The 18054-nt window shown below is 35.7% G+C and overlaps 1 protein-coding gene and 1 non-coding gene across 3 annotated transcripts in view; one reads left to right on the top strand and one right to left on the bottom strand.

Moving 5' to 3' along the window:
* Positions 1-2203: 2203 nt before the first annotated feature.
* LOC145680363 (endochitinase-like) overlaps positions 2204-18054 on the bottom strand; it is a 41129-nt gene continuing 25278 nt past the window's right edge. For both annotated transcript variants that reach the window (XM_081750776.1, XM_081750777.1), the window contains exons 6-10: positions 14995-15121; positions 11568-11729; positions 9389-9467; positions 5543-5742; positions 2204-2384 (exon numbers count right to left, since the gene is read on the bottom strand). In XM_081750776.1, the coding sequence (XP_081606902.1) occupies positions 2382-2384; positions 5543-5742; positions 9389-9467; positions 11568-11729; positions 14995-15121 (571 nt within the window). In that variant the 3' untranslated portion in view covers positions 2204-2381. The remainder of the gene's footprint in view (positions 2385-5542; positions 5743-9388; positions 9468-11567; positions 11730-14994; positions 15122-18054) is intronic.
* On the top strand, positions 14622-14695 carry TRNAQ-UUG (transfer RNA glutamine (anticodon UUG)). The gene has a single exon. It is a non-coding gene; the product is annotated as a tRNA-Gln (tRNA).

Genomic DNA, 18054 nt, shown 5'->3' with positions numbered 1-18054 from the left:
TTGTTGTGCTCTTTAGACTAAAAGTGACATGTGGATTCCAAAATTCGACATCGCAAGTTAATCCCTTGAACGGTTATCTATTACCATCTGGGGAAAATGTGTCTCTCTGTCAATATGGGATTTTTAAAAACAAGCATAAACAGTATTATCGTCTGGGGCAAATATGTCTCTATGGCAATGAAGAATTTATAAAATCAACCACTTCCGGTATTACTGGTGACCGTTATAGATTAAAGACGGTAAAAGATAGAAAGAAGCTGTTTTCTGCATTTAATTAAGATTTCCAAGAGCATCTCTATTCCATCTCCACTGCAATCTCTCTATGAAAACAGGAACTAATAGAAATTTACTACCACATTAATAATAATAGGGAAAATATCAGGATATATGAACCAAACTACTCCACGGGGTGTACACGGGAAACTGATACTTGTTTGATTTTAAAAGAAATATTTTTTTTTCATGTTTTGAAAAGATGAAGTTTTACTCTCACTTATTATGTGATTGTGTTCAGCTCGAAATATATAAACTGGTATACGTCTCATTTTTGGACATTGTTTTTATGGTCCCGTGTAGTATAGTCGTTAACGGTATCATCTTTGGTGCGAGCGGACCGGTGCGGATACTCGGTCGAACAACTGTAAAAGTCTTTTTTCAGGCCAGCCATCCTGAGTAAGGTTTTCCTGTGTTGCCCTTATTCACACCAGGCAAATGTCGGGATGGTCCAGACCGCTTCCTTCCGTCCCTTTCCTCGGATAGTGTGATCGCCGAGGGACATCATCCTTCATACGTGACTGGCCAGCATGATCATAGATGCAGAAAGTCCAAAGATCTTATTCCTCAGTCTCTCGGGCATTGTTTTGTCTTTAAACGCTAATAAAGTGTAACTTCCACGATTTATCATGAAACAGGGCAACATAGTTATGGTTTATATTTTCGACGAAGTTAAAAAGTTCGTTACTGAATTCCCTATGTCTGTCTCTGTGTGCGTGTTTGTTTGTTTGTATGTATGTCCCCATCAGGAAGTCGCGCTTGGAAAGAGGGATTGCCGCCGTCGACGGTGGCGGGCCGCCGGGAGGCAGCCGGCATCCGTCCGCGGCGGCACGACGATCTACTTGTTCAAAGTTGCCGATCTTTTGCCGAGGCGGCAAGCGGTCGAAAATCGTTAAATTAAATGCTCTTTGCAGACTGTTCACGACCGTGAGAGTCGGTAAAACAGTCGGAAAGGTCTCTTTCCGACCCTCTGCCGACTCCTTATGCCAACCTCGTTTCGACGGCGGCGCCGGCTAATTTAATGCTCATTTTCGGTTGTTTGCCGACTGCTCGGCAAGACAACTACTCGTCACGGTCGAAAATCGCGCGGAAAGACGCCGGTGTCTGGCGCCAGCAATCTGACCGCGGCTTCTGGTTGGTATGGACAAATTGTCCAACTGTAGGCAGCAGGATCCTGATGGGAGGTGTCTGTTATTTATATTTTTTTTTCAATTTTGAGCCCTCTATTCGATACAGCATCAAAAAGTTTTCCTGTCAGTCTTACCATTCCCAAGATATTGGCCAAATAAGTTCTGATTTCGGGAGATTTAAGAAATCATATCTCGAAAACCGTAAACCATAGAGAGATGACATTGGTGTTGATCAATACCTAAGAGGATGATGAACATTTTGGTACCAAATAGTAACCGGTAGCCACTCGTTATATCTGTATATCTGCAGGTTCCAAATGTGCAAGTGAATTATCTATTCAATTTAATCAAATAAATTTAATATACAACTTCATATAAATTTCGAAAAAAATTCTTTTTAAGTTTCTTCTGGGAATGCTCTTCGAGCATTTTCAACTGACTTTATTTGAAATTATAGAAAAGAATTAAAACGTGGGTTTACGAAAGAATACTGTGACGGTATGCAGCTATTGATAATCAGATAGTATTTGTACTTTTTCTAGAATTTTAGTTTGGCCATAAATAATACTTCTCTTTTTAAATATATTAACATGGAAGCTTGATAGGTATCTAGGCGTGTTGTAATACAATTAGAAAATTTTCTTATCTCGCCATATCTTGGTTCCACAAACATTTTGAGAAAGCTACGTGAGAGTTAACATGTAATATATTTTTGAACCGAGAGATCCTACGCTACTTGATTAACATATCTGGAATTTAAGAAGGAAAAAGAACGTTTTATCATTAAATAAAAATGTGTATTTTTGGAAATCATTTATTAAGCCAAAAGTGCTTTACTAATAATATTTTTTTTTTAATTTCTACAACTATATTTCATGTCGATCACAATCTACAAAGATTATTCTTCGCACAAGAGACTTTAGAATTTGTTTCTTCTATAAAATACTTCTTTCATGCGGGTCCATATTATGATGCCTTTTACTGTAAACAAACAAAAAATTAAAAAAACAAATATTATACTTATTTACACTAAATAAAATTTCACGCATGCCAAATTAATCTATGACCTATATGCTCTGCTGGATTATGCATGGATAAATCTCTATACAATATGATACCATTAAATATACTGTGTGCAAGAGTTGTGTATACTTAATTTGTTGTGAACAATTTACAGGATATCGAAGAAATAAATAGGTAGCTACTTAAAACAGCTTTTTGACTACATATTAAAGAACTTTTGGACTGTAGATTAATCACATCTCTTGTTTGAATTGTGGAAGTAAAGATTTATTGAATGATCTAGGAATGGGAACTTAATCAATATTTTCTCTCTCTCTCTCTCTCTCTCTCTCTCACACACACACACACACACACACACACAATCACTCACTCACGCTCAGTTCCTCCAAGCCAATGGTAGATTCGTTCCGTACTCCCTATTGGAAAACATCCATATGATAACCGTTTTGCCCTTACATCCAGTATTACATTTAAAAGAAATAATGAAATAATTTTGATATACTTCCAAGATCCTCTTCGTGTTTTTCCTCTCAGACGGAAAGATTTTTTCAATTTTTCTTATTTACATTCTAGAACTGAAGGAAAGTATTTGTGGTTAATTTTAAGTTACTAGGCTGGACAGTTTTCGAAATCTTGGCTACAAATTTAAGTAAAAAGTAAATTTTCCATCACATACAACTTTAGATGCTCTTAAAATAGGCTTAGGACCATAGCATGCTCATATATTTTATAGAAAATTTATACGTTAAATACATGACTTCATTTTCGAACTCGCCATTAATAAACCAGTGAGTTGCAACATTCATATAAAACTTGTTCCAATTAATTTTCTTGTATTAGTTCAATTATGCTTATATAATAACCAGAACGCAACTAAGAGACTTATACAAAGTAGGTCAATCTGATTTTATTGAAAAAATATTTTAATGTTGCATCCATATTGGGTTGCATTTTATGTTCGTTCCACTTAAGTAGATCGTGGGCGACAACTTCCACATTACTAACACCATGCTACTATCAGTTTAGTTTTACCTTGGACGGTATACTGAAATCTTCAAACTAGAATATGCAAGACCTGTACAGCCACATATCTTATGGTGCGAGTTTCGGTTATCTACATAATAGTAATGAATCGATAGGATAGAACAGAAAGAGGAGGAGAAAGACTGCCTCAATTTATCGTTATGGAACGAAAAGGCAGCCGAAGACATTCAAAAGAGACGTAAAAGATTAAGAGAAAGGCATTAGACAAGAGAATGGCATAGGGGTAGATAAGACGATAAACTATCTAGATATACAAATAAAGAAGTCGGTAGAAAGAGAAATCATTACATTATTGTACCAGAAAGTGTGTGCAGCGGAAGTATATAACCACAAAAGAAGTTATATGGACGAGGGTACGAAGAAAATTTTCATAAAAAGAACGAAGGAAATAATATAAGACCTAAACGCAAATGAAGAACAGAGGAAACAAGATTTATAGACATTTTGGACACAACTAAGACGAAATGAATACAATAAAGAGAATAGAGTAAAAAGAAACATGGGAAGAGACAGGAAGGAAGAGAAAGGCAAGAATAAAAATTGGCTTGGTATAGAGAACTTAGGCAAAGAAAAAGAGAAGATAAAGAGGATACTTCGGAAATCAGGAATTATGACATACAGAAAGGGAGGAAGCAGAATACTTAAAGTAGTCCGAAAACCAGAAAAAAAGCAATAATGTTCAAAGATCAAAGGAGTTAATATATAAAGTGGAATGTGCGGAGTGTAACAAACTTTACATAGGAGAAACGAAAAAAGAAGACGGAAGAAAGGATGAAGCAGCACAAAGAAGATATAAGATTGAAAATTACAACAACGGAATATATTAACATCAGAAATATACAAACCATTAAATAGAGTTGAAAGAAGCAAAGAACAGATCTTTGGAAAGAAAATGGAAAGATGGCAGAAAAATCATGAAGGCAGGAGACAAAAGGATGAATTGGAATAGAGGATTTGCGATACATAAAGAATGGGAGAATATTTTATTTAAAGAAGAAGTGAGGAAAGGGAAAAAAGGAGAACAAATGAATATGGAAACATAAACAAGGATAATTAAAAGACAGGATGTATTAAACAAAAATGTATATTTTTAATTTGAGAAGTTCGCAGCTGAACAGATGACAGTAGAAAAACGCAAGTATTACTTTTAATGAAGGAGAAAAGTCTAAATAAGAATTGATGTTCGGAAAAAGGTGACCAATTCCCAAGAAGCCAGACGAAGTGGAAATCTGATGAAGATAGTGTTAGCATATTGAAAATGTTACGTGTTTGTGTTTTTATATATTTTTGTCACATAGCCTTGCTCAATATGTTGTTACGTTTAGTTCCTATATTTAAGAGTTTTTTCCTTGTTCGCTTCCAAATTGATCTTGCATCGTTTTACCTAATTCTCTTCTCGCCTAACCAAATATCTCATGCAGTCACTACAGATTCATGGTAAGATTTGTGTCCTTCATTTTAGACGAAATAAGAAACCTTGTTTTGCCTAGTCATAGTTTTGTCTAAAGTTTCAGATAATAAACATATTAAAAAGGCGGAATACTGAATTCAAAAGCTCTTGGTATGCGAAGATGTGGAATATAATTTTTCATTCCTGCAAAATGGTATGAAAGGATTATGTTTAGAAAACAAAATTCCAGTTGACGTTCATATCCTAAAATTCATGCACAAGTTCTAACTCTTCTTTTTCCATTGTTTAGAGTTTTCCAGCTCAGATTTATTCAGGTAGTGGTACATGCTTTTTTGGTCTTCTGCAGTTTAGGACTTCTTCATGTTCTTAAGAACTTACTTCTTGTCTTTCAGAATTTGTGGACTTCAGGATTTATGCATATCAATTTTAATTCAGTTTAGAACTTCTACACTTCGAAACTTCTGGTGTGATCCCAAAATTTTAAAAGATGAATCTAACATTAAAACCTGAATCAAATTTCTTGTCTATGTTTTCTAAACAACTGATTCTATTATTTTATTGATAGAATTGAACTATTTACAAAATACCACGAATCTTAAGTATTATCTGGTTCTTACTATTTCACTATAATTGAGTAAATGTAATAAATTCAAACCCTTACCTTCTTTGTTCCTGGAACAGTATAGTTTGCTAGTCCTTCGTGTAGAGCGGTGAGTACCGGGTTCTCTCCCTGGCCACAGTTATCCATGTAGTCATCATAGTCGAGGGCCCAAAGCATTGCTCCACCGTAGCCACGCTCACGGATAAACTCTGTTCTCGCACTTATACTTTCTGGACCAAAGAACCCGATCCAAGTGTCTCCTATGTGAAATTAGAAATTATATTACAAGTAATTTCTAATTACCAACACACTAAGAATTACCAATATTTTACCAACCAATTAAAGACAGAGTTAAGCAAACTTCTAAAATTCAAATCAGCATATGTCTATCTTTTCTACAAGAACTTTTGTAATATACTTATCTATACATACTAAATATATATACAGGGCGTTTCAAAACAACACCGACAACGTTTGGGAGAGGATTCCTGACATCAAGATAAGACAAAAAGTATGGACCAACCTAGGTGAACAAATGCTTCCTTTCAGAGTTATAAGATGCCAAAAACATGAAAAAATGAAATTTAAAGGTTCATAGCTCCAAAACTATGGGACCTACCGTATTCAGGTCAAGATTTCACTTAGGAACTAGTATGTGGTCTGTCCGAATATCCAAGTTTCAGAATCCTGCAGTATTTCCGCAACAATTTTTACAGAGATAGTTGGTGAGTACTTCAGATCATATGCCCGTAGCCAAACTCCTTCTATAAAAATTGTAGCGTAGGTACCTTAGGATTTTGAAACATATATTTTTGGATAGCGCACATATTGATTGCTGAGTGAAGTCTTGACCCGACCACGGTAAGTCTCATAGTTTTGGAGCTATGGACCTTTAAAGTTCATGTTTTCGGCATCCTATAACTCCGAAAGGAAGCATTTTTGCACTCTGGTTGGCCTATACTTTTTGTCTTATCTTGGCGTCAGGAATCACCTCTCAAACGTTGTCGGTGTTGTTTTGAAATACCCTTTATAATATATGAAAATCCTTAAAATATGGCAGAAGATAATTATTATTCATGATAGCTTAAAAAGAAACCCTATATAACCAAAGAAATAGAAACACCTGAAAAGAAAGTTCAATTTACGAAATTCATATAGCGTTAGATCACCTTAGCCTTCAGTACAGCTATGGTGCGACTTTGAATGGAGTCATAGAGTTCGTGGATGATAATAAGTGGAGTATTACCCCAATCCGTGTGCAGCGCAACACTGAGTTCCCTAAGAAAGGTTAAAGAAGGAAACCTTCGCCGGATTAGTGTCTCCAAAAAGGACCACAGATGTTGAATTATCTCAAGGTCGAGAGATTGGGCGTACCAGTTGAGTGTCCAACTTTGTTATGATCTTGTTGAAATCACACCTCAAGAGCTCCAGCTACGGGAATGAGAACTTTATCATCATAAAATATGGTGTCTTTGCCTGGAAACATCTGAACCACAGGATGCATACGATCCTTTAAAAAGGCTACACGATGACTTGCAGTGACACGATCGGTAAGCATCAGAACAATACCCATTGGAAACTTAACTAGGATATTACAACCGACAGCATCACTGAACTGAAGTTGGTGTTCCTGGCATCATTAGCGCCGTGCTACAGTGTCATGGTTCCTTATCATTGGTTTTTTCATGCAATCAGAACCCGTATATCTAACATGTAAGTGATGTAACTCTTGCCAGACTCTTATTGTCAACACTGGCTATAGAAGATTTTTTCGAGTTCCTCAGTCACTTGCACGGAATCGTATGAAGGTTCTGAGTGATAATTCGCTTTAAAGATCAGCGGGACTTCTGACTGAAGATTTTCTTCCAACCACTGTTTCCCTTCGCCGATGAAGTTTTGACGTGAGTTTTGTAGGCTGACATTACCTTGGATATTGTCTCTCGCGACACGGCCAACACACTTGTCACCTTTGGGATGATCACACCATATAACAGAGTGCTGGGTGTACCTCTTGTCATACGTAGAAATGCACAAAAATGTTCGTACTTCAGTATATATTAAGAAAAAATCATATCAACTTGTATTGATATATATTGTTGTTTACTTGTGCAATACAAGATCTTATGATTCTTCACTTCATTTCCATGCTCTTTTTTTCTTTCTTTTATCTATCTTTTGGATCCAGTTCTGTTCTCATCACGGATAGTGAAGTGAGGAAGGGAAATGACATTGTTACAGTACACAAAACTACAATATGCAATTAGAATGAAGTTGCACTACAACTCCACTGTATACAAAGTTGTCAAGACATTTGAAGTACCGGTATCATGGATCGCCTTAAAGGACAGTGCTAGTTGGATACTTAAGAGTGAAGGTATAGTGGGCAAAATCTTGGCAACAGATATTTCTAAACTCGGCCGACCATTTGTTGTTGACAAGGTAGTAGATATTAAGAGTACGGACTGATGATTTGAATGCAAGAACGGAGCTGTGGATTAACTTTCTTACCAAATAACGTTAATTTTCTGAGACGTCATGTAAATAAAAATGTAATTATGTGGACTAACAAGTTTGCTCAATGGCGTTTGGATCCACCTGACGGTACTGGAGCAGATTGTCCGCAATTTGTTTATGATAAATGTTGCTTATGATTTTCCTCATTCAGACGACTATTTGGAACACACATCAGACACATCAATTTTCACGTATAAAGTACTTGGCAACACTATTAGTAGTACTTTATGGTTAATTCTCTTTGTTTATGAAGTAGATGCAATACCTTCAAACATGTTTTTGCACTTATAAGCAGAAGTAGTGGGTTTCTGCACTTTTTTGTTGTATAAGGAAATTAGCAACTACTTATCACAATATTACCAACGATATTACTATATTCACTAGTACACAGGAATAATGTCCACAAATTTATTATTGTTCAGGGGCGGACCAAGACAATATTTTCAACCGGGCAAAGTGACTTTTTGGCGCCCCCTAGTCCTAACCTATATTTTACATTTTATATTTTACATTTTAATAGTTTTTACAGTTTATATTGTAGATTTTATAACAGTGATTTTAATATTTTAAACCCATTTTTCGAAAAGAAAAATTAATACTCAAATACATGATGTAGTACTTAAAAATAAAAGTAGAAAAAAAATATGGTATCAATTAGACCTACATTGTGTTTCTTCTTATTATTAATTATGTACTGTCGACTCTGTCGAAATGAATAATTTGGCAAGAACTGTAGAAAGCGAAACAATAGCATCTCTTAAACACTACTTTCAAGAAAGGCGAACAGTTTGGTGTGGCGGTGTCGTTTCTAAGTAATCGAAAGTAATTACTATATATACTATTCCCCCTCCACTACCAGTTTATAAGAGTAGCGTATATAAAATCCAGTAACATTCATTGCCTGGGAAAAGTTCACAAAGAACATGACCCGCTATAAACAATACAGACTCCCACTCCGTTCTTTTTTCTACATGCCATGTATCCATTTGTCGATACAGCCCCCCCCCCCTCCTAGTACTATGAAACTCTCTTCTTCCATGGTGGAATGGAAAAAGATGGTATAATTGACGCTACTTTACAATAATATAAACCAAAAAGTCAGTAGAAAACACATTATAAAATTTACTTTTTGAGGCTCGTTTTGGTGCCCCGGGCAGGCTCCCCGGTTGTCCGATCCTTGATCCGCCCCTGGCATTGTTTAAAACTTTAATTGTATCACTCTTACAAAACACTAGTTAAGTTGTTCTCTTACTCACATACTATTTTTACTTTGTAATAGTTATTATTCCTCGCTGAACTATGTTTTTGTTGTTAGTAGAGTATCAATGGCTATATGACTCAACGAATTTTGTATGAAGTAGTTATGCCTTTGTAACTATGCATTTGTATTACCTTTGTAAGTAAAAGAAGCTTTCCCATAATCATCCCATTCTTCTGTCCAACCTTCTTCGGTCACAAGATTCAAACAAATCTAGAGAAGAGATATTTAAAACATCTAATAAAATGATTCATTATATATACATGTTCTTTTACAAACTAGCTTTGCTACTATCGTAATTTCTTCTATTATTTATTTTCCAGTGCTTTACATTAAAAATTTAATTAACATTTTCAGTTAGTACAGTTAACTGGAAAAATATGTATGCCATATAAATACACATACCTCATGTATAAGCATTCTCAAAACTAAGCGTTCTAAATTAATTGATTCTCTCTTAATTTTGTATACTTTTCTATGCTAGTATTCATCAATGTTAATCCTAAAGGAAGTATGAAGGTCATATTAAAGAAACAAATCCATTGTGCTGTCCTCATTATTTACGTACGGGACGAATCTCACCTACGCAGCAGACAGTTGAGAAGCATGCGCAGAGATAGATGCACACCTTGGCTATACATAGGTTTGGCTGGAATTTAGGCCACTTTTAGCCTCGGGGTTATTTGAGACGCGAATCTACAGTTTAGCTTGGAGTTTGATTGCTATGATCCCAGGAATCGAACACAAATCTCCTGCGCCGAAGATAGAAAGCTAACCATATAACCTCGAGCGAGCTGTTTGTTGTAGAGAGTCGTGTCACTATTCTCTTTGCAATGATACGTTTCTGACGAACTTCTCTCCTGAACTCTAGGGGCCCCCTATTTCTGATTTCGAACGCCTGCGAAACGAATGCTTCCACACGTTCTTTTCTATTTCCATTACTTACTCCTACACCAAGTTTGGTGCAATTACCTCTGAGTGACGTCGTACCCTTCCCTCGTAAGTTTCAGCATCATCGTACAAAACCATATTTTGTTGTTGTTGCGTTTTTCATTCTGAACATATGTGTAGCTTCAGAAAAGGAAATTTAGGAGAGATGGAGTATTTCTACCTGTTAATAATTTTTGAATACATTTTCTCCACTGTGTAACTGAGGTGAATATATGGCACTAGTGTCAAAAGTTTTCAAATTACTTAAGATGTAATTAGCAAGTATATCACATGTAATTGAAGGATGAACTAGAAGTGAGTAGTATCCTTAATCTACATTCTAGTCTTAACAGAACTGTACACTTCCAACACGTTTATCTATGGTTCCAAATAACTTAATAACCAGATAAGAAAATCATAGGCACCTATTATGAACATTCTTTTCCTTATAATTATGTTTCCTTACCTAATGAGCTTAATACATTTTCGAATTTTCTTTCCTGAGAAATTTAAAATCAAAATTACAATAATATTTATCGTTATCTATATATATAAAAGAGAACGCACAAATCCTTTGTTACCTCATCACGCTAATACGGCTGAACCAATTTCTTTTATTTTTGGGGGGTTATTAAGATTTGGACCCTAGATGGTTTTTATCATATCACTTTAATTTTTAATTACCAGTGTCTTGAGATAATTGACCATTCAAGTGTCCATAACGTACAAATCCTTTGTTAGCTTATCATAGCTAAATCTAACCGTATTTATATGCAACCCACATGACCGTGTCACTCGGCGGGTTAACATAAATGACAGGCGATATAATGTTAACATTTAATCCAATCTTCTATGGTTTTTATCATATCACTTGAAAGCGAAAAAGTAAAAATTATCTAAGTAACAAAGTTTATTGCGTTCCAGGGTGACCGCAGCGAAGCGGGGTGAATGCTGCTAGTAGTCTTATAAGCAGGCGCAAACCACATTAACATTGTAATTATCTTTTGTTTCCTGTTTATTTGTTTGGAGTCAATAGGAAACAAATAAAACCGAAATTAACGACGGAAGTATGGCATGGGCTGCGATGGGTCACAGGTAGCTATAGCACATGGGGTCGATTCCTGCTCGCACCAAGTAAATTTCGTGGTAGACAATACCGTGTGCGTAGGTTTTCTCGGGGTTCTTCCGTTATCTCCCACGTTCTTCATTCTACAACTTCATTCATTATTACGCATCATCATCATGTCCCCTACTTTCGGTCCATAATCAGGGGAACGTTAAACTTTAAAAAAAAGTACGCCATCTTGACTCAATCTCTATGAGAACAATAAAGGGGACAAGAACAACAATAAAGGCATTTTTTAAAGTATTTGTTAGACTCACCTCTTTGTATGGAATCTCCTCTATATCCTCACTAACCACAGGGGCGCCCAATTCATGCTGGTCTGGATCTGCTAATGTGAATCGGTGACCACTCGTAGTCAGACCCATCACTAACTTCTCTTTTGGACAACCTAACTCTTCCCATAATGCAAAGCTCCCTTCCTGTAAAACAGAATCATTACAGATAATACAAGTTTAACTTCCAAGAAACTGACACTACAAAGGTTGTCCCTAAACAGTTAAGAAAATACGTATGAATCTTGGACAACACAACGTATAGCCTTGGTACATTTGGAATCTCGTGTTACTACACGTCGGAGGTTCTTGGTTCGATTCCATAGACGAGCCTTTGGATTTACGACATCTACTTCTCTGGATTATTTTTATTTTTTTTTTCTCATCGTAAACTTCAATTATGTAGTCTCTAGCTTCCTCGAAGTATTTCTGTATACCTTTTCGTTTCACTAAGGAAAAGTGCAATAGCTGATTCCTTTAACCTCAATAATGAGTCAACATTATTGTTCGTTATCTTTATCTTTGTGTAATCTGTTAACTTCTACTTGTGTCTGGCTACGTTTCATTTCTTGGCCGTGTCACTATACTGCGTTTGAGGACATTGCTTATATCCAGCTTATTACGAAATATTTTAAGACTCCAGTAGCACTCCTCTAGCTTACTGAGACATTTCTCTCATAAGTTCATGAAAAAAAAAAATCAAGAACTTGAAAACTCTCGATCAGCTGATTGGTTAAATAAACTTGTATATGGAAACATTGGCTCTGTAGGTCAATGTCAGGGTTCCGATGTTCGTTTCTTCGAAGTGACTAAAACGCCATCTATCTTTTGTAATTTACTCGTACCTATTGCGTTTCCATGAGATTGGAACGTGAGGTAAGCAGAGATAGGAGCCTAGAAATTGTGTCCGTTAAATTGATAATTAGTTAAATGTGATTTCGGTATAGTTTTTGGTGAGTGGTATGTCTTTGGTCACTAGTTTAATTTATAAATTCTTATATTTGGGAATTAAATTCAATTTGTGTAAATATTTGATATATCAAACCTTTCAAAAGTATAACAATAAATTTAACGTGGAATATAAAATTAGTGGAATGTGAATGTATGAAAATTTCCGGACTACCATTTAAAAAGGGAAAGGGTTCTAGTTAATATTGAGCAATGTTGTTTTGTGTTAGCATAGTTTTATTGTTTAATTTATATATATGTTGAAGAAATTATATAATAAATTGTTCGAGTTGAAGTAGATTTATAATTTCCAAGAAAAAGGATTACTTGCCCAATCTATTCCGCATTAAGGGGAATCCTAAAATACCCTTTCATAGGTAGTGGATTACTTGGTAACAAGACTGCCGCTACATTACTCAATTGATTACTTCAGCCACAAGATATTGTTTTGTAATTACATCGGTCAAGTAATTCATTTCCAAGTTGGAAGTTGGTTTTTACTCCTTTCTGCTGAGGTTTAGCTTTGCACTTGGTTTTCCTCAGAAAACTACAACTCAGGATCATGAGGTGATTTCTTCAGCTTTTGACATCTACGACTCATGAACGTCTTGTCAAACTTGATGTCACGAACACGGTGTTATGAGGAGGTTAGATTGTTATGGATTGACCATATTTGGTATGGAGGAGGACAGCGGGTGTGGTTTATGCTTCTGTCCGGGAAACAAAACTGGCTGGTTGGAGTTTCTTGAGGAACTTCGATTGAGATAGTGGTACGAACAATAAGCTGGAACAGAGAGGAAAATATGAAAAGTCATCTGTTAAAGAAGGTAATGTAAAACATCAAAACATCTAGTGATAACGCCAAACTCTATTTACTCTAACTTTACCTATCGTTATCTACTGCACTTTATAAAATGAAACGTGTTCGAGTTATAATTTGCAATTACCTATGAGCTACATTTCTAATATTTATAGTTTGGTTAAGTCATTATATTTTAATGAAATTCACAATCTTATTCCAGCTCTTGATGCTGGTGGTGGAGAAAAGTCCCCTAAATTTGCTATCTATTGGTCACGTAATGACCAAAGGGATGGGTATGAATAAGCTGAACACAACTGCAATTTAGTCATGTTTCACTTGTGTAACGATAGTAACAGGGAATCGGATATTTATTGCTCCTCTGCTGATGGTTAGATAAAGTTGAGTGAGTGTTGGTTAACGCTCCTACAAGTATTTGAGATTTGCAATTTCAGGAAGAATTGATGTAAAGAAAGGATGGCGTCTTTAAGTTTCGGTAGGAGAAGTTTTCCATCTTCTCCAGGAAGATACACACTTCAAAGCAGAAAGAAGTACTTGGAAGCCGTCTTCATTATCCAATACATGACCAAAATCAGCTTGAAAAATCATATTGATTGCAATGTTTGATTGTCGAGGTCTAATTTATCAATACATTGTTTCCTTAAGCACTACAGTAAATGCAGTTTATTACAGAACACTGTTGCAGACATTAAGGAAGCATGTCGAATGAAAATGGTGGATGTGTCATTAATAAAAATCCAACTGGGTGTGGCACAAAAATAACCACTTATCACATACGGTCAGTGCAATTACTTCTTTCTTACAGGAACTGGATGTCATACTAATATCCGACTTCATATAGTCCAGATTTGTCCACATGTAACTTTTGGCTTTTTCTCAATTCAGTTCGTTTAAACAACATTTGAGACTGATTAACATGTCACAACATTCTTAAAATGCATTCCATGCAAATTTTAGAAGACGTTCGAAAAATTGCAGGAATGATGATTAAGGTACATATAATTTTCCTTTCAACGTTTTCTTAGTTGTTTTTGGGACATTCTTTGTAGTTTACAACAAATGAAAATAATGTTACATCTATCTAAAAATGAAAATAAATTATTTGAAAATATAATGCGTTCAGTGAAACATTAAGAAAGTTTCTTCTTAAATGTGTCTTCACCACAGGTTTGTGTTTACCAAAATAATCAAAATGTATTTTTTTTTTAAATTATACAGCCTATTATAATTTGCATTTGTAGTACGTAAAAACATACTGCAAAACTATCAATGTCCCACATAGCGTAGTTGCTAACGCTCTCGTCTTTGGTGCGAGAGGTCCCGGGTTCGATTCCTGGTGGGGACACTCGGTAAAAGCTTTTTCAGGCCAGCCACCCTGAATGAGGTTTTCCTGGGTTTTCTTTATTCACACCAGGCAAATGCCATGATGGTACCTAACATATAGGTCCCAGGCCGCTTCTTTCCTTCCCTTTCCACGAATAGTGTGTTCGTCGAGGGACGCCATCCCTTGTACGTGATGGGCTGACATGGCCATAAATGCCGAAAGCCCAGAAATTTAATTCATAATCCCTGCAAATCTATCTAGAAGTTTATATTTTCTTCTCTTAAAAAAAAAAAATAATAATAATAAAAGCGTAAACTTACCACAGTATAATTGACATATATTCCTTCATCCAAATCTGGTCGTGCATACAGTGGACTCGGAATATCTGCATATGCATCTCGTTCACCTCGATAATTGTAATTGTAAACGTAAATTGCATCAGCAGCACTGCAATTATAATAATAATGTCATAACAATGAACAAAAAGCAAAGCTCAATGATATTTAAATTAGATGGAAAAAATAACAGAAATATTTTTATTCATGGTGTATGAGTTAGTGTCCTGTAGATCGCAATCGTTGTCACTATTCTGGAAATTTGTAAACCTAATTATTTTCTTAATGACTCACCATATGTTATCCCTAAATTAAGAGCAGTACTCTCAGGCACGAGGCACCGTACAGTTGCCCAACTCACCCTATGTTACCCACCACTGCAACATAGAGCAGATTCAATTAGCAGATAGGAATTCAATTAGCAGATGGAAAACAAACAAACAAACGAACAAAAAGATTGAGAAGTAAAAACAGCAAAACAGGAGATTAAGAAACTGTACTGCTTTGATGACGTAAAGATAGCGGTGTAGCCAGGAAATTGTTCTAGGGAAGCTATTTACTAGGATGCATACCTTTAGCAGATGTATGTATTTGAAACTGGGGAATTCCTTTTTTTTCGTTCGACTTGTTGCAGTGTCGTACACAGGGTGCGAGTCCTCGGGATCCGGATACCCGAAATCACGACTTTTCTCCAAATTTAGTCTAATTGTAGATGTAATATTACAAATTTTAATATAAATGATCCTCCTATTGAATTTGCATCCCCTCTAAAAGTCTTTGAAAGCTCCCGAAATAAATTCCTGCGTACATTCGTACCCTGTTGTGTTAATATCAAATACAGACATAATTTCATATTTTCGAAAGAAGTTTTAAAAATTGGAACAATTAGTTTTGCAAAATAAATAGATTTCCAGAGTTAGTTCGAAACTGCGAAGTGGATGACATTTTATTAGTCGTAGTTCGCAGTTAGTCAGGCGCGCACACATAAATTTTTGTTGGGGGTGGTCCAAACTTTGAGGGGGGATATCTATGTAGTATTAAACTGGTATTATTCTGCACCCGAAACGATAACTAATTGTAAAATACTTTCACTTATATTTTTAGAAAAGAGTGATAGAACTAGATTGTTTTTATAAGAGAAATAGTACAGATGAAGTGTGAGATCAGATTCATGCTAAATAAATCATTTCCCAGTTAAACAAATACAGTTTTATTGAGAAATAGTACTGTTGAGCTAGGGGGTTTAGGGATCCGGATCAGGTAGACCTCTCCGTGGCTGCAACCCTGCAGTAATAGCTGGGTTACCAACTTCCATTCAACTAAAAACAAGACATCTCATTTCAAGTGTAGATATTTGAAACAAAAAGCTCTTATTATTATTATTATTATTATTATTATTATTATTATTATTATTATTATTATTATTATTATTATTATTATTATTATTATTATTATTATTATTATTATTATTATTATTAAGTATTCTGCCTTTCGGCAGGTCCTGTGACTAATGAGGAATTTTTTTCAATTTTAGATTTTGGCCTGGATATGTTTCTTCCACTTTTGTCGATCTTCAGCTTCCTTTTTTAACTCCCAATATTTTCTCCTATCTTTCAAATCATCGATCAGCTGTGTTCTTCTTCTTCCTATTCCTAGCTTCCCTTCCATCTTTCCCTCTATGGCGGAGTGAAGAAGACAATTTCTTCGCAAGATGTGTCCAATCCAATTGGCCTTTCTACGAAGGATGGTGGCTAGAAGTGTCCTCTTTTCTTCTATCCGTTTTAAAAGATCTTCGTTTGTTTCTCTCTCTGTCCATTTTATCTTCTCCATCTTCCTAAAACACCACATTTCGAAGCCCTCCAAATATTTCCTCTCTAACTTCCGTAATGTCCAAGTCTCTGAACCATACAGTCCAATGCTCTATATATAGCACTTGACCAACTTCTTCTTAAGTCCAATATTGAAACGCTCTAAGATTTACATAAACATTAAATATCTTGACACATAAAAAAAAACTTACTGGTTCAGTGAATACACAGTGAAAACAAAATTATTACTTTAGTCATTATTCCTTCATGCTCCAGGTACTCTTGCTATGATTAGGATTAGGAATTACATTTTTGCTAATAACCAAGGGCATATATTAGTTGAACCAATGTTCTTCAATAGGTTTGATTGATGATATGAGTAGAAAGGTGGACATTTGAGAAATCCTTGAAGTTATATTGCACTGGTAGGAAGTGATAGTTCCAGATTTTTCACAACAGAACTTTCAATACATAGGGGGATGGGGTGAAAATAGTACAGCAAAAACCCACGTTGAGTACGATCGGATATACCCCTCTGGAGGGGTTTTTGTAGTTCCAAGGGGAAATTTTTCTGAGGCACCCCTTGAAATCATTACTAGTGTCGGAAGAATGTAATTAAATGTTCTTTGGGAATAATGATTCATTAAACGAGATGTGCTCAAAAATAAATCAAACATCTGAGTGAGATGAAGCTTCAATTGACAGAGAGAGTGTCCTATGGTTACTATCGGAAGGTTTAGACAACAAATTGCCATTTGCCTCGTTTTGCTATGGCCGTTAGCTGCCGAGATATAGCCACTGAAAGAGTGCGTGCACAAGCTATTCGTAATATTAATGATACAGTAACGGAAAAGGGCGTGAAGAACAAAATGTATGTATGAAATTTTGGTACAAACCTGGCAAAACATTTACAGATACATTTCAATTGCTTTTCAGTTCATTCAGGGTCTCCTCGTCCAAAAAGGCACGCATGAGTCGATCAAGGATCAAGGTGACATTAGTTGTGTTTTTTTATTGGAAAGGCATCTTTATCCTGAATAAAGTGCCGAGATGGTAAACAACCGCGGTTGTACAAGAGTTTTTTTTTTTTTTTTAAGCGCGGTTGAGGGATGTGTGCTGGAAGAGGTCTGAACTGCGAAAAAAAAAAAAAAAAAGACTTGGATGTTGCACCGTGCCAATGCGCCTACTCACACTTCGCTTCTCATCGCTTCGCTTCGCTTTATTTGGCAAAACATCA

This window comes from Thermobia domestica, chromosome 3, assembly GCF_964235325.1.
Source record: "Thermobia domestica chromosome 3, izTheDome1.hap1.1, whole genome shotgun sequence".
Lineage (NCBI taxonomy): Eukaryota > Metazoa > Arthropoda > Insecta > Zygentoma > Lepismatidae > Thermobia > Thermobia domestica.
The sequence above is the reverse complement of the archived record's forward strand: the minus strand, read 5'-3'. Positions and strand labels throughout refer to the sequence as shown.